This window comes from Falco cherrug, chromosome 1 (genome assembly GCF_023634085.1).
Source record: "Falco cherrug isolate bFalChe1 chromosome 1, bFalChe1.pri, whole genome shotgun sequence".
Taxonomy (NCBI): Eukaryota; Metazoa; Chordata; class Aves; order Falconiformes; family Falconidae; genus Falco; species Falco cherrug.
In genome coordinates, this window is record NC_073697.1 from 95,959,757 (window position 1) to 95,977,102 (window position 17,346).

At 35.4% G+C, this 17,346-nt stretch overlaps 1 protein-coding gene across 4 annotated transcripts in view; it reads right to left on the reverse strand.

Annotated features, from left to right (window-relative positions):
* Window positions 1-211: 211 nt before the first annotated feature.
* KNTC1 (kinetochore associated 1) overlaps window positions 212-17,346 on the reverse strand; it is a 41,439-nt gene continuing 24,304 nt past the window's right edge. For all 4 annotated transcript variants that reach the window (XM_055709645.1, XM_055709651.1, XM_055709637.1 and 1 more), the window contains exons 41-64: window positions 16,403-16,531; window positions 15,564-15,680; window positions 15,058-15,167; window positions 14,604-14,814; window positions 13,806-13,895; window positions 13,252-13,423; window positions 12,771-12,829; window positions 12,380-12,596; window positions 11,784-11,857; window positions 10,674-10,884; window positions 10,471-10,580; window positions 9,778-9,827; window positions 9,313-9,391; window positions 8,529-8,647; window positions 7,536-7,671; window positions 6,481-6,576; window positions 5,562-5,618; window positions 5,058-5,112; window positions 4,915-4,978; window positions 3,713-3,842; window positions 2,575-2,664; window positions 1,878-2,023; window positions 952-1,042; window positions 212-735 (exon numbers count right to left, since the gene is read on the reverse strand). In XM_055709645.1, coding sequence (XP_055565620.1) covers window positions 688-735; window positions 952-1,042; window positions 1,878-2,023; window positions 2,575-2,664; window positions 3,713-3,842; window positions 4,915-4,978; window positions 5,058-5,112; window positions 5,562-5,618; window positions 6,481-6,576; window positions 7,536-7,671; window positions 8,529-8,647; window positions 9,313-9,391; window positions 9,778-9,827; window positions 10,471-10,580; window positions 10,674-10,884; window positions 11,784-11,857; window positions 12,380-12,596; window positions 12,771-12,829; window positions 13,252-13,423; window positions 13,806-13,895; window positions 14,604-14,814; window positions 15,058-15,167; window positions 15,564-15,680; window positions 16,403-16,531 — 2,661 coding nt within the window. In that variant the 3' untranslated portion in view covers window positions 212-687. The remainder of the gene's footprint in view (window positions 736-951; window positions 1,043-1,877; window positions 2,024-2,574; window positions 2,665-3,712; window positions 3,843-4,914; window positions 4,979-5,057; window positions 5,113-5,561; window positions 5,619-6,480; window positions 6,577-7,535; window positions 7,672-8,528; window positions 8,648-9,312; window positions 9,392-9,777; window positions 9,828-10,470; window positions 10,581-10,673; window positions 10,885-11,783; window positions 11,858-12,379; window positions 12,597-12,770; window positions 12,830-13,251; window positions 13,424-13,805; window positions 13,896-14,603; window positions 14,815-15,057; window positions 15,168-15,563; window positions 15,681-16,402; window positions 16,532-17,346) is intronic.

Here is a 17,346-nt window from a genome sequence, read left to right on the forward strand (position 1 = left end):
AATAACTTATTTCTACACAAAAAAACCCCTGCTTTACCTTAGAAAAAGCCCAAGCATTTCAGCCTGCTATCTCGGGAAGCTCTGGCTAAGTGCTCCTTCATGCAAACACATGCCTCTTGCTTTATCCTGCTGCAGACACACAGAAAGAACAAAGTTGCAAAGAAAACCTTGACATGCATTATTCAAGGAAGGTTAGTGACTGGGTGGAACATAAATTTACCAACAACTTTATTATTAAGAAGTTTTATAGAATACTGTCAGGCCAGAATTGATACATAAGTCTGTTCATTTGTTAAAATTACAGTTTGTCTAGAAAGGTTATTTTACATGAAGTACACCACTTAACAGTTTTTTAAAAAGGTTATCACAATATGCAAGGTTATGTCTGTGTGATTGAAATCTTGGAGTGATCCTGACAGCAGGCTTAAACTTTAATCCTTCCTAAAATCAAAGTGCTAAATATGAACATTACTGTTGAACAGAAACAGGAAGTTCTGCTGTAAATCTAAGCTGTTTCAATAAGGATAGAGTATGGAGAAGAAGCAGCCTAGAACAGTTAAAGTGGAAAGCTCAGGGTAACTTTTGGTAAATGAACATTGAGTTTTTTTCACCATTATGAGCATTCTCAATGCACAGCTGTCATTTGCCAGTAGAGGGAGAAAAGAAAAGGGTAAATCAAGACTTTATCTACGGCAGTTCCAGTACGCCCATCTCCTCTGATCCATTCAGATACATCTGGAAGGTACAAGAATAATAGGGCTTAGGAAAATGGGATATAATCTAAGACCTGTAAAAGTACAGGGCTTAGCATGACACAGATTTTGTTTAAGTGAAATGAATTATTTGAATTAGTAACTCTGCTAACAAATATTTTTGCTAAAATTAAGTGAGTCTTAGTTTAGAAAAAAAAGGAGAAAATACTGCCTGAGGTACAAAAGTGGTTTGTTTTACCTGCAGAAGATCAGATGATGGTATGTCTGCCAGAGTAGGATTTCCACACTTCTCTTGATATTCTTGAATTAGGGCTGTTGCATCATCAATGCTGTAGGAGGCAAAAGTTTATCAACTTTGTCAACTTAAGCTCTCTATAAAGCCAAGAATTTAGACTATATACACTGAAGCGGAAAAATAAAGTATGAGCCCACATTTTTTAAACTGGATGGGTCCTATCATTTCCCAGTAGAGGAAAACACGACAAGCCTAGCATTTAACCTGTGGCTGTTAATAAAACCAATACATACTAGAATTTAAATGGTTATTTATTGATATAAATATATGTATATTTTGACTGCAGGATAACTGGTAACAAAGTGACTTGCAATACCAAGTATTTGGGGTCTGAAATGAAAGTGCACAACTGCCTGGCAGGTAGCTTCAGCAGCAACACCCTTTTTTTATTTACGTGGAAAATAAAGGGTATTTGTAGCTCTTGAAAAGCTTAGTGGCAAACCCACCAATTCCTAACCCTTGAGTATAGGCAGTTCATTTATTTCTTCAGCATTCTTATTGCCAAAGCTATGAGTCTATGATGCCACTAAGCTGAATACATCTGAAAGTATAGTGAAGCAATTAAATGTTTCCTTTTTTGGTCAGGTTACTTCTATTTTAATTGCATTTGATCGGCTTGCCAGTGCAGGCTCAACAAGCTGTTACTTTGGCTTGAATAACACTGTAAAACTCTATCCTAAGTATACAAAGTAGTGAGGTGGGATTTTTATTTTATTTATTTAACATAGCAATACTAAAAATATTCTTGGAGACTTAAGTACTAGAAAATCTCCATGACTTCAAATAAATGAAAATAAAATAAAGAAGATACTAAATTTCTGTAATTACTATCAGTAATGCATCAGCTGTTTTACCTTTTATTAACTTACCAGTCTTTTTTTGCAAAATAATCCACCAGTTCTTTGATTCGGTGAGTATTCATCAGTTGTTGCTTCAACAGTGGAAAATACTTAGTTTTCAAGAATTTTTCATATAGCTTCTCCTTTATGATACTGTCCAAAACCAAAGATCTGATCTACAGATTTAAATTTTAGTAATGGAAAAGTATTAATACTGTAAACATAAGAAATTTTACTTTTGAAGAGAAAGAGCTCCAAGTTTTCTTACTGGACTTACCATACAGCAGGATTTTTATTTTTATTACTACAAAATGGTAGATTTTATGAAGGCTAATCTCAGATTCAGATAGGGGAATGAGTTAAGAAACTTGCCCTTAGAAAGGCAACCCAGAGCAAGGCAAGAGAGAGTGCAGTTTCATAAGCCCTTTGGCCTTTTAGCTTAAAACATCCATTTAGAAAAATGAAGTAGTACTGCTGCAAACAATGCTGTCCCGCACATAGGGGCAGCCTATAACACAGCACTGTGTGTGTATACAAAAAGGTTTTCTAGTTGCATAGCATGAATAAAAAATGCAAAAATCCCTGCAAATGTTGCTATATTTTACATGTGTGCATTGTGTCAATGCTTGGCAAGATCAGGGGAGAGAATAAAAAAGGTTTTGTGTACACTTACCTATCAAAAATGCTTCTAAGTCAAAGGCAAGTGAAATAAGTTTTATTTATTTACCTGAGAAGCAAACACTACTACTTCTCCAGTGTTCATATGTTCATCTATTTGTTGCAGCACAGCTTCTGTGTTACACGTTGATAAGAAACCCTTGCAAAAATAAGTTACAAAATGTTAATAATCTGTGAATGATGAAAGTAGAAACTCTCCCTTCAGAGCAAATATTTAATTTATTAAGGAACAATTAATATTTTAAATTCTAGGTACAAACATTAAATTATCAAACCAGGATCTGTGGTGTTTGACTGAAAGAGTAGTACTCATTCCTTTTAACTCTCAAAAGGGTATTTTGTTGTAGTTATTAAGAGATTTTTTTTGACTCATTGCCAGAAGGCTGAATGTCTTACACTAATGCTGCAATTTGGGAAAATTTTTCTGAGCTTAACTTCAGTGACTGGCAGTCTAAGAATTTAAGATGCTTTTACTAGTGCCAGTTTGCTCATGACAAATATGGGAACAGCCTATAATGCTTCTTCTGGGAGAACAATGCTGAGTATAAATTTCTGGAAGCAAATGAGAAGAGAAAGGAAACTTAAGATACATGAATAGTGAGGCTATAGCTTTACAGCAAAAGGTTTACATTAGAACTTGTGATGCATATCAAGCATCTTTCTAAGAAGTCAGGAGGTTTCACCACTTTTTGTTTTTTCAACACTTTTTCTAAAGTAGGATTCAGTACTTTTCCTACAATCTGCTGTGAAACTAGACCACTGGGTGCTCCTTAGCAATTATATACATTATCATCAATTTCACGCTGCTCTGGCAGGTATATGGCTATGGCTTGGGTTTTGTTGATTTTTCTTTCCCATCAGTTTAATGGGTGGGAACGCACAAAATATCCTCAAATTCATAAAAGGCAAAGTCATATGACAAAGCTACTGGGGATGACTTGAAGCCAGCTGGTTTTGCTTTTTTAAAAAAAAAAAGAAAAGAAAAAGGAAGGGTTCACATGATCCCTTTCAGAAGGACAAACTCAGAGCAACAGAGCAATAGCCTTTGTGGGTGAGAAATGCTGAGCAGCTGTCAGCAGTGACATATTTAAATAAGTTGGTATTATAAGTTACCATCTCTTGCAGCCTGTGTTGAACATAACATGCTTAAAGACATTTCCCTTGCACAGACAGAACAAAAAACTTACCTGAATTTGCTGCTCTCGCTTCTCAGACTCAGGAATCAGCATCAGGCACCCCAAAGTAAAAGCTGGAAGGTCCAGCTGTGCATATTGTTTAGCTATTCCAATGACATCCAAGTCAGCCAGAACAGGACACCTTCAGAAGAAGATTAGGAGTGAAGATCTTGGCTACGATATATATAACTAGATGGCTTACTACTGTCAACAGAACAGCATGGAGATTTTTAGGCCAGATAGAACAATACATTTTGACCTCATCTTATTTTCAGAAACAGCCAAGCTGCGTGACTTGAAGTGTCACAGAATACAAGTGCATGACCATTTTCTAGTTTGAAAAAAATCCCATCTTCAGCCTCTCTTTTTAAACACCCAAGGCCTTATTTTGGGGGGAAATGTTGTCCACCTGTCCAGAGTAAGGCTTTTGTACATGTGTACATGCACAGTAGTGTAGGCACATTCTTCAGCTGGATCCCTTTCTGGTATTTCCTAACTAACTTTTGGTTCAAGTCAGGCTCTCTGAGCTCTGGTTCTTCTTGTGAGCAAGTCAGAGCACGTGGTGAATAAGATAATGATTTATTGTGCTTTTTTACATAGTAAAGCCAATGCAAAACAAAATGGTTTATGTACAGAATGTTTTGGAACATTAATACCATAGGTTACCCACATTTATAAATATGCAGCTATTAGATTTTTGCCATATCAGATTTATTCTTTGTAGGAAAATAAATTCTTTCACTCTTAGACTCTATGTTAATGTTTTAGGAAACGTGCTATATTTTGGGCTAAGAAAGATATTAACTGGACTTTTAGGCTTGACCATGAGTCCTTTAAAAAAGTCAGGACAGGAAAAGACACCCCTCATAGGGACAGTGACTGTCCGGATATATCGGGTTTTGGCAGTCTGTGCTGCTGAGTCCCAGTTCAGAAAGCAGTTCCCAATTCAGAGAGCAGTTCCCAGTACAGTTTCAACAGCCAGGGGTACTGAGTAAACAGCATGTTTGTCAACAGTCTGGGCAAGCACAGAATTTCTTGCTCGGGTATGTATAATTCTGTCCTTCCCACAAGCAGCAAAAGGTTATTCCTCATGCCTCAGGTTCCCCAGTTTTCAGAGCTCCCCTACATGTTCCAGGGCAGGTTGCTGGATGAGAAATTACAAACAGGCATTCCCACTCAAACTAATATAAATGCAGGATGTTCCACCTACTTACCTGAGCAGAATCACAAAACACTGGCAACATTCCTCTAACTGTTTAGGACTTGGTGGACATGAAGCTAATTAATAAAAAAGAGATGATAAAGTAAATACATAATCAAGTTATTAGCTATCATGCTTGTATAGTAACAACCCTACCTGTGAGAGATGGTGACAGAATAACACTTCGCCAAGCTCGACTGAAGTTGGGAATCTGTTGACAACAAAGATTTAAAGTAATAGCCAAATACAGTTGTAATTAAGTGTACTTGTAAACACAGACGTCCTGACCTACTGTAGGTGGAAGAAACCTGTCAATTTTTCTTTTTATCCTGGATGAATTATTCCCTAACATTGCTTTCTTCATCTCATAGTTTTAAGATTTAGCCATGTTTTGACTGATGGCAAAATCATTCTTTCTAAGTTTACAAAACACTCTAAATAAGTGTTTACTGAAGGAGCCACAAGTGCAAAATATGCTATTTCAGTGATTAATAGCAATACTCATTTGCATACTGCATTATGATAAAAAAATCAAAAAGAATCTTTTAATGTGTAACACTTCATGGTGCAGATGGCTGCCATTCACATACACAAATAAATATGATGCTAAATTCCTGTTAAGTGAAGAAAAAGATTAGGAGCTGGAGAATATTTTCTTACCTCCCATAATGAATGAATCCCAGTAATTGCTATCAAAACTCTTCTTAGGTATTGAATCTGGAAAAAAAATCATTATAAAATACTATAGTGTTTTTGAATATTTGGCAATAATCTGCAGAAGTACATTACACTTGTTGTCTGCAGGATGCAAACTTACAGTTGCTAAAGGTACTGATGTTCCTTTGAGAGGAATAACTGATGCATGTGGAAATATGATTTATAGTTCAATAAATTAAATTATCAAAAGCAGTAGCAGCATATGGTTGTTTCAACAAATACTCAAGATTTCTGGAAGTCTTAATACAACTGGTGCTGAAAAATTTATGATCCCACCTTCTTTGCTATTAGTACCTAAATCTCATTAGATTAAAACTAGCTTTAATACCAGCTCCTGATACAACATCTTTTTCCACCTTAGGCTGTAGCAACATTACATGAAGTTTGACAATCAGAGGTAATTAAGATTCTGAATGTCAAAAATCAGGATTACTATCATAATACATACATTTTAGGGGTAATATTTGTGTGTGTGTGTACATGTATACACATACATGCACAGTCTGTGCATATGTGTATATATTTGCACACAAAAATATGCATATTACATTGTAAAATTACAATAACACGAAGAATTTTCAAAATTATTGTAGGATTTACTCTTGCCATCTGAAAGGCTTTGTGCCTTTAAAAAAATAAAACTAGAAATGTTTAAGATCAAAATTCTCAAGCATTACTGCTAAATCACAAATTTCTAAAAGTTTCATCAGTATCTCGGACCCCAAAGTAACCACGTAAATTATCAACAATTGCTCACAGTAAGTTTATAGGTGATGTAGCTATCCCATTCTTTAGAAATCAGTGGACAAAGAAAGCCTTTTTCTCATCTCGCTGCAGAAATTCATACTTAAAAATTTCTTACCATATTGAAACCAAGGAGTTTCTGTAGAAGCCCATTCCACAGTTGGGAATCATATACTTTGTATTCTAGACTAAGTTCTGTCACCAGTCTAACAGCCTGAAGGAGAGCAAAGACACTGTATTTTAATATTCCTTCATGATCTTCCAACATTTATTGCTTGCCAGCATAATTTTAGATTTTTACAGCATTAATTAGATCTTTAACTCCTGAATGGCCACAACCAAGCCACTTTCAAAATTACTACACGTGAGGAGAATTAAAACAAACCCAAAACCCCCACCTATATATGTTACCACTTTATTTTGTAATTGTAGGAAGGATAAAGTTTTTTTTATCTGTCATTTTCAAATTTTAGACTAGCATGTGTATATAAGAACAGATCACTTCCATTTTATGGCTATAAATTAATAGAAGAGTATACTTCTTTTGTCATATCCTATTGTCTACCTGGAAATCTCACTTACCTGCCCTTATCTTCAGTGTTAAGTTAGCTGTTTACAAAGCATACTCAGGAACACAAAGTAATTGTCAAAGTCAAATTCCTAAGCAGAGTATAACTTAAAACCTATCCCTGGCGTATTAGATAAGTAACTAATGGCTATTCTAAAGATGTATCCTATTAATATTGTATTGATATTAAAGTATGAGCTATGAGTCCAAGTATCTTCAACAACAACAAGAAAGAAAAAAGAAAAGACAAAAAGAAAAGAAAAAAAAAAGAAAGGCTTCTGCACCTAAGATCTTGCTTCCCAGGCAAGACAAGGTCAGGGTACACAAAGGTGGGCAAGTACTAGGGAATAATTATGTGATGGGCCGTTGTCAACAAATCAACAAATTAGGGTTTTTTTGGTCACTGAAAGAGGAGTCTCTGAGGTAACTGCATATTCACTGGTATCTTTCAATATAATTGTGAGTAGCATATAATAAGTAGTGTATGAATAGGACAGAGTACATTAGAGCAACATCTGTTTAGAAATGCACATGCTAGGTAGAAAGGTGTACATTTCACACAATGTGTAACAAACAAAAATTTACAAAGGATGTAAAAATCATACCGTGGGTTCATGGCTGTGATTTTTCCACAGCCCTTTAATCATTCCTTCCTTAGGATTCCTATGAAATGATTCATAAGTATATGGAATATTCAAGATTTCAAACTCCGCCAGATAAATGAAGCATTTTAGAAGATACCTGTAAAAAAAGTCCCCCCAAACCCAGGAGTTAATGATATTTATATGAATTATAGTATGATCATCACTGTAATCAAGCTCAGGATGATATTGGAATAGTGTTCTTCTGTTGCTTTAAAAAAAAAAAAAAAAAAGGAAAAAATAATGTAGACTGTATTTGTACTTATGAAGGAGACCTTAATGAAGTAAAAAACTTCAATTGCTTAGGGAAACCTCATTCACCTGAATGATGGATGCTTTGGATCATCTCTAAAGATAAACCAGTTACTGTAACTTTTACAACTAAAATTTCATTCATGCACAGATAATGCATATTTACAGAAACCTGTGTGTAGCTATTTGTATGGTATACTCTCAAAAAAACACTTTCCACTAAAAAGTCCCCAGTTCCAGACTACCAGCAGAAACTCTTTTCTAGATCTATTGTAAGGAAGTTAGTTTTACAGATATTTTCAAAGAAACAACATTGTGCTACAGTGGTTTGGTTCCTTATTTTTGCAGAAGACTATGTCTTTGCAAGACGGCCCTTTCCAAACTCTGATGAACAGAATACTATATACATAAGTGGGAGAAAATGCTTCAGTTACTAGAGAAGTAACCACAATCTATGCAAAATGGAACAAAGTATTTTCCACGTACTATTATGTTACTTTCAGGTTTACAAATTAGGACTGTGATGTACTGGACTGCATTACAGTCAAGTTAAAAGATCTAATTATGCTCCTCAGATTTTTAAAACTCAAAAAACAGATCAGTAAAAAATAATTCTCCAAATATCACATATTTTTTTCCAATGGCTGTTGAAGACCAACAAAACAACATTATTAAATGGAACACCTTAAGGAAAATTCATCTTACTTTACGTTCTCAATGGGTTTCTTGAAGAGTGATTCCACAGTGTTGGTATCTGCCAAGTAGAGCAGACACTTCAGTGCTCTGCTCCTGTGAGCAAATGTCAACTGAGTAACACCAATCGGCTGAGGGGGGGAAAAAAATCAACATTGGAAAATCACAACTGGCTGAACAACTAGAGTGTTACAGATGTCTAATGTGATCCTTTCTGAGATGTTTTGATTCATTTAGTAGAAATATATGCTAAATAACAGACTGGTTCACCTTCAACTTTTATACCAACCAGTTACAATATGTCAACTTCAAAGAACACTGCTAAACCAGAAGGTTTTCTAGATTTAAGACTATTAATGCAGCAAGAAAAATACTTTTGAAATGTAGTATCACAAATACATTTAGTAAGTGTGAAAGACTGAAGGTTAAAGTTATGCTAAAACAATTTTACCGCTCTGCTTTAATTCCACCCAGAGCAAACCAATGCATTACACCTGCCTAAAGCACATTCTAGAAAGCGTTTAATGAAGTTATTTTTGGACAATATCAACAACAAATCTAGAAAATCCAGAGGTCAAGGGCTGCTTTTGACAGTCAATAGCAAAATTCAACAAACACCACGGTTTTACTCCAAAGGTGTGGGGTGGAGAAACGTAGAGCTCATACAGGTATATAAACCATCCAAAACAGAAAGGCCATAGATTGAAACCCATATAATTAAGCAGACACCACTTGATTTTAGCAAGAGGTAAAAATTTTATAAGTAGCAAGCTAAAATAAGAGTTCAGAAACTTACAGATGTGGTAGATGTTGTAACCACGAAAAGCATTCTTGAACTATAATCCATTGGGCACGACTGAAGTAGATATATAACTCTGCAAAAATGCATTTTTGTACAGCATTACTACTTATTTTGTACAGCATAGCTACTGAAATACAATGTACTAATAGTTATTCAAATGTAAATATATTTCCCTGTCAAAAAGAGATTAAGGATAAGAGATTCTATGGGTATAGAGAAAACCTCCTAATAGATACTTCCAAGTACTTACCTGCATCTGTGAAGTTATTGCAAATGGCATTTCATTGCCTAAATAAGTATTTGACAATTTGAAACTGATGTCACCAGAAAGTAAAAATAAGAACACAGCAGTGAGTTCCAAATCAGACACACTATTTAAGTTTCTTGAAAAAGCCAGATACAGTTAAACTTGCAAAGTAACAATAATTCATCGCATTATGTGTAAGACAACACACATACCTTCGGAGTTCTTCATCTTCTCCTACATCTCCAAAGATTTCTTGATTTTTCTTTAAAAAGACATGAAAATCTAGTTGTGAGAATTCTCTAAATTGTTTGGATAAATAGCTGCGTCATAGACTTCCTTAAACCCTGTCTTAAAAGCTGGGCACCCCTGCTAATGCAGCCAAGGAAAGGAATTCTGGTTTTATCAGTCCTTTCTTTATTTAACTGTATGCTTGGCAGCCACTGCCATTCCTCAGCCTGCTAACTGGTCTTTTGAAGCAGAGGCAATGCCTGCTCCCTGCTCTTTCTCATCCAGCTGCATAGTCAGCAATTAACTCTCTGTTACCCAAGTTGCAACAGGAGAGGACTAATTCTATTTCCGATTCTCAAATCATTGTTTGATGAGGCTAATATATTTACAACTCCTTTACTCCTTTACCGTAGCACCAAAAATAAGATTTTAATCTCTATACAGAGAGAAGGGAAAGCATTTCAAATCATTCTCACTAGAAACAGTGGTGTGCAACAATATTAGAAAGGTACTGAAATTATCAGCAGTCTGAATTCAGATGCATCTTAAATAGATTCATAAGCACTAAAGGCAAATTGTGCAAAATAAAACTTAGTCTTTCGACCAGTGATAAAAGTATATATATTTTATGCAATCAATCGTTTTTCTACAAAACCAAATCTCCAGTGATGACTTACTTCTGAGGGCAGTATACTCTGACATAGCCATTTATCCAGCAGTTTATCCCAAATTTTGTTCATATCCAAATCATTAATTTCAGCTATCTCCTTAGCTGCCATATGGATATCTACATAAATAGGTAGAGATGATATATTTACAAACTTAGCATTTTTTAAAGAACTTCTTTTTGCTCTTTTGAAACTAGATTATGGATACTCACCTGGATAATCTCTACCAGTTGGATTTTGGATTCTTTGGTCTATACTGTGGTGTTCGTATAGTGAAATGATAAGATTTGCTGGTTTCCCAATAGCTTTTAAATGCTCTCCTGTGTTCAAGTTATGCTTTATTAGAACATTTTCAGTTGCTGATAGCTTATACTGAATATATAATTTCTTCTGTAGGACTTCTGCTTTTTCACGTGAGTCATCCTTTAGCAAAACACAACAGTTTTATATAAAACAATGTCCTTTTATTCAAAAGCACTAGAAAAAATCATCTTAACTTTCTGCAGCCTAAAACAGTGAACTGAGTAGCAAGATCTGTTCTTCAGATGCATCCCCATACCTGTATCTGCAGGTATTTTTTCTGTAAATAGACAGTATCAACCATGATGCTCTAGCGAGAAAATGTATTTTGAAAAAAAAAAATTGTAAACAAAGGTATGTTGTGAAAAAGCCAAATAAAATATGCACCAGTACAAAAAATTAAGACATTGTGAGGCAAGATGGAGAAGAAAAAAATTTAATATTAAATTCTGGCTGCTAGAATTAGTTTAATTTTGGCACATTTCTGTGTAAAGATGTGACTGAGTATCAGAGAATTATCTAGTATTCATTGTGTTGCAACAACTCCCTAGCAAGTTTAATATTTATAAGCAAGGATGAGATTCTTATTCACCTTCCCCTACCAAGCCTTTAAAAATTAGCCTGAGAATCAACTTAAAGCAGATTTTCTTTATACATACTACTATAAATAGCTAGAGAATCTTGGAACTCAAACTAAAAGTTAATAATGCTATTGATTTAACAGTGGGAACAGATGCATACAACACAAGAAAGAACTTATTATTCTTCCTTAAAAGCGTACATTTTTTGTCCAGTGTACAAGAACTGTAAGCCTAATTTTTACTAGTTGTGAGAAGAATGTTACTGGACAGAGAGGGTTCTTCAGAGGGGGTCACTTACACAGTTACATTCCCAAAAGAAAGTACTTCCCATATCAGGGTTGATTATGGTACAGTTTAGATGCCACTACGCAAAACACCCAAGACAAAACGCTCATGTAAGTACCCAACTATACAACAAGTCTTCCAGCAGTTTACTGTTACCTTAACTGTAGTATTCTTTAGCCATTTCTCAGTTAGAGAGAGACAGAATTTCAATGCCTGAACATAGTCAGGACCTTTTTAAAAGGAAAAAAAAAAGGGGGGGGGGGGGAGAAGTAAATAAAGTAAGTTTTCATTAGTCTTTTCCACAGTATACAGTATATTCATTTGATTTTAAAGAATCAAAAAAAAAAAGTAGAAGCTATTTAAAATATTAGGAAAACTCTTGTGCCTGAAGAGCAAAAAATATTATCTATTTGGATTCAGATAAAAGAGAAGCTAGCTTGAATTTGGCTGAAATATTTGTTTTTGCTGATAAACATGTTTGAAGATGGTATGAACATGCAGAAACTTTAAGCAAGAAAACATGGCTTAAAAAAAGAGAGAAAAAAGCATGTAATAGCAATGCTGTGTAATGAAATGGCTGTTTTTCTAACCTACTGTTCAAAGTTTGATGTAGGAGACAAATGCATTTTTATTCTCAAACTTCCCCGGGTTTTATCCAAGAATACTGGACAAATGTTTGGTCACAAGCTAGCTTTTCTTTTCTCAAAACTATTCTCCTCCTGGTGTTACTTTACATGACATATGCATTTTACCTATTGGAAATTCTTGTGCAATCTTGTGAGCAATAGCTGCAGCCCACTCTGGATTAATTATAGACAGCAGGTATGACTGAATCGTCTGCACAGTTTTAGTTGTTTCCTTGTTAACAACCGATGTATATCCTGCATTCCTCATTTCAAATATTTTTGGTTTCAGTTTTTTTTCAAAGACATGTCGAGCTGCAGACATGTGTAAGGTATCCAGTGAAACCTAGAAAAACATTGAAGTAGATAAGAGTTGCCAGAAGTTCTATAGTGAGGACAAAATTGAGGACAACATCATGCAAAAGACAGATAAAAGCTCTTTTTTTTTCCTGGGTGGTGGGGTGGGTGTGGGTGGTGGAATGATAATTTTGAAATAAATTCTTTTAAGATGCTACTTTACCTTCATTAGTTTGGAAATCAATAGAAGTGTTGGGAAGGATTCCTCACTGAGCTCTGCAGCTGAAAGGAAAGAGACAGATGCCTATGATATTATCGCAGTCTGCTTGCGGCTTTCTCTATGAAATTAAGCACTTTCAGTTTATTGTTAGATGCAGACCTCCACTAGGAGAAAAAGAATATAATCTTAATTATCCACACTGGCCTGGGAAGTGGGATATGTGAATTACTTTGGTCTTTGAAAGGTCCTAAGAAAAGACTTGGAGGACAGAATTCTGCACTGTATGTATCATCTTAGCTCCACTGAAAGCCAGTTAACCCCACCAGTAGCAATTTAGGAGCCCAATTGTTTTCAGAAGTACTTGGGATGAAAACTGTATTAATAAAGAAAACCAAATAATATAAAATATATACAGTAGAACTTTAAAGTTCACAGATAGCAGAGAATTATACATATATCTAGCCATGAAAAACACTGAACATACATATAATGTTCCAGAAACACTGTGCTGTTCTAAAGAATATCAGATGAAAGGGCAGTCTGGTTTGAGCAGCTGGAGATAAGGGAATCACACGCTCTAAAACATATTGGTGTTCTACGTCTACTGGTGGAGAAATTCTTTTGTAAGATTCCAGATGCTTGAGAAGGCTCAAAGCCTGGGGGAAAAAGAAAAAAAAAAATAGGAAAAAAAAAATAAGGAAAAAAGCAAAAACCCCACAGAACTACTATATTCCTCCCTGACCCCTCCCTGCCCCCCGCCCCTCCAGTAAACACACTTATGTCCTGGAGCCATAAGGCTTTTTTGGCATAGATTGTATGTTTTGGCATATCTGTAGTTTTTATTTTTATCCCTGCTATGAGCCATTGCTGAGAAATAGCTAGAGATCACTACTTCTTAAATGCCATTTTCTGAATGAGTGCTGTGTGGATAGAAGAATTCAATTAATTTTAACAGACTCTTGAATAGCTACACTAATAAATAGACAAAGTAGAATAGAAATGCCATTAGCAAGGTAACAGCAATATATTTGGACATACCTGATTTAGCCGGATACTGGTGTTCTTTTCATCAGCATTTTGCATCGCTTTCAGGACAATTTCAATAGTTTCATAGTCATAAGGATCAAGCTGTTGAAAATAATGATCTATTTTAAAAGATTTCTCTTATAAAAGCATACAACTGTCTTAACTTTTCCCAAATTTAATACCAACTGTACTGTTTCTTCAGTGTGATGTCAATATAAGCATGTTTCTCAAAAAAAAAAACCAAAACCCACCCCCCCCCCCGACTTCCACTACATAGTCCTAAATCCTAAAAAAATTGTCAGGTTATTGCAGAAAGACCAAACACGAAATTATGAGGAGGAAAACCCCAAAAAACTCAACAAACCTAAACCCCCCAACAACAGAAAACAAAACCAGGCAAACAAAAAACCCTCAAGATATATTTTTTTTTGCCCCTATCTATTTTAAATGTCGCACTTTGAAATATTTCCACTGTGGTATGGTACTTAGAAATGACGTTTTAGTTTGATTATTTTCTGATTGTTTTTAAGGCAAGTGGGAAGAAAGACTCTACCTGTCTTTAAAGAAAATTAGGTATGTTGCTCTGGGTTTTTTTCTTCTAGAAAAATAGAAAATTGAAACTTACATACATTCTTTTGCAAAATATGAAAAAATACAATCTTTTCAAATTTTCGTGGAATTTTTAATCTGTGTCATTCAAGAGATGTGCAGTATTTGAGACTGGATGCATACTCCAGGGATTCCTTTTGCCTGTTTTGTTGTGCTTTTTTTTGTGGGGGGTTTTGGTTGTTTGGTTTTTTTCTTTTTTACCTTGTACAATATTCCACTAAGGCTAGTGACCAGGTCTTTCGTACTTTTCAGTAGAGGAATAATTTCTAGTGCTCTAGCTAGTAATGTGGAATGAGGTTGCTTCTTGCTGTATTCTGCAGAGTCATCTTCAACATGATTTGTATTAGCATTCTGGAGAAGAAGTGTTTCAATGCAAAGCTGCAGTGCGGCATCACTGTCCAGCATGAAAGTGCTAGGAGAGGACAGAATATTATTTTCTCTGTGACTTTTGGTGTCATCAAGGTGCATATTTCCTTATGAATAAATTGACCAGAGACCAGTATGCATTCTGATTAATACTTAAAAATACCACACACACCCCCCCCGCCAATTGCCTATTACATTAATTGGGATATATTTAAACCAAAATAGATTTCAGTAGGCATGGTTATTATTACAGCAACAGTTAAGCACAATTGATTTTCTTAACTATTACCTGCAGTAATTCAATATGAGATCTGTGTCCACTTTTGGATTTTGTACCAGTGTTCTTATGAGTTCCTTTTTCCTTATTGCTGGTTGTCTAAATACAGTCTCGAAAGAAATCTACAGATAAATAAACAGTTTATCTTTTTCCCAAAGAAGTCTTTTAGATAATATCAAGACTAATTCCTTATATAGTTAACCTTCTACTAATTCCTTATATAGTTAACCTTCAATCCAGACACTTTCAGAGCAGGAAAACGCAGTGCATTTGCTGACTGTGCCCTGTGCCAAATAATACTTAAGCACTTAAAAATTCTTTTTTAGCACCCTCAATTATTGTGTATCTCAAGTTTCTGAGGTTTATGTAAGCAGACAAGCAGAATGAAAAATTAAAAACCAAACAAACCCCCAACTTTCCTTACATTGGAATTGGAAAACTAAAAGTCACAATATATCTCAGAACATACTGACATTTCATCAGTTCATAAAACCCTAAAATCAATCAATCAAACTTACACCAAATTTACCAAGTTGGATACCCCATTCTGCATCAGTAACCAATTCTTGGAATTTCTTTTTTTCTTCTGCTTCACCACATTGGTTAGCAAGCTGTGCTCCAATCAGAGCTACTGCCTAAAAAGAGTGAGAAGGGAAATGTCTAAAAGTATAATAAAAAATCTGAATATTGGAATCCCAAGGTCTAAATCCTTAGAGGAACTTAAAACAATTCATACATGATCACACAAGTGTGTAAAATGAAAAACAAACCTCACAGAAGGTAGCACCAAGATCACCCCACCTCCTGAGTCAGCAGTTCAAAACTACTTTAAAATTGGGTTTCTTCCTCAAAAATATTCTTAGTATGGTACTAGTGAAACTAATACAAAAGGTATTTTTTAGACATCATCTTTTCTCCAAATTTATGATCCTGTCTCTCCCCATTTCTTTGTTGTGCCTTACTTCCCATCTTCCTTTATATTTTAATAGATGTATTTATTTACTCATTCCATTCTTGACAACTGCTATCAGAGAACAATTTTTCCAAAATATAATGTGGGTATAAATTATGATGGGACCTGAAATAAACAATTTCAGGCTTTGGAATAAGTCATGATGAGGTAATATAATGGCTGGACTTTTATCACGCTAACTATTTACAGCAACTGCCTGTGCACAATCTTACACTGTGGCAAAGAGAGGTAGCTTCTCTCTCAGTGGCGCCCTAAATGACGAACATGTTCAAAGAGCTATAGCCTTAATAATGGCACTTCCATATGATATTGCTGACATCTTTTTTAAAGAAACTCTTTAACAATCTCTATTTGCTGAAGAAATACATTCCCTTGTGAATTTACCAAAACTTTTCTGTAATTTTGCCATGTATTGTCTATGACGTCCCACAGCTTATTGAACATATCTTCCTTGGGCAAAACTGTGCAATAGCCCAATGCCAGGTTCTGATCTATGTCTCGACAGTTAAACACCTTCGTTGGGGGGAAGGAAAAAGAGAAGAAGAAAAAAAGAGAAAATTATAAACATTAGGAATTTATTTTAATAGGTCTCTTTGTACAAAGTATAACACTTGAAAAGTACTCTGTAATTTAGAGGTGTGTTGGGACTTTAAGTTGGAGGAAATATGAGAATAAGAATGCATTTCAGGTTTAGAACTTAAAAATTGAAGTATACTGAAGCCAGTCTAAAAGTATCTTTCCTTAGTCTAAACTGCCTTAGAAGATGGTATATTGTAGGTTTTGCAGACAGCTGTTTTAAAAATTCCCATCAACTAGAAGTCTACAAATCTAAAAGAAACCAGGATTGAAAATTAGATAAAGGATACCTACAGATCATAAAGGCCATTATTATAATTTAGGAGTTCTGAAAGGATCCCTCAAAGATGAAGCTCCCACTCTATATAACCTTTCAGGCAGAAGCAAATAGTGTGTGATCAAAAAGCCACTGTCTTTAAGAGGCTCAAATACAGCAGGGCTACAACACGTGGCTGCCACCAAGGTGGTGTCTGTGCAAAGGCTGTTCAGAAACATATGCTCTGGCTGTGGTGGGAGGTGAGGCAGCTGGGACTGCAGAAGGCAAAGCTGTCAGGCCACCCAGCCCTCCCCTGCCCCATTCTGGTGTTGAGACATAAGGTTGTGGAACCCAGTCCCTTCCTGCCACTGCAATGCTTTCAGTACTTCCCTTCACCTTTGCTATGGTTTTCTGAGAAGCTTTCCACAATGCATGGGTTTTGTGGCATTTGGCCACTTGACAATTTCAGAATAGGCTTCTGCAATAGGAAGGGAAG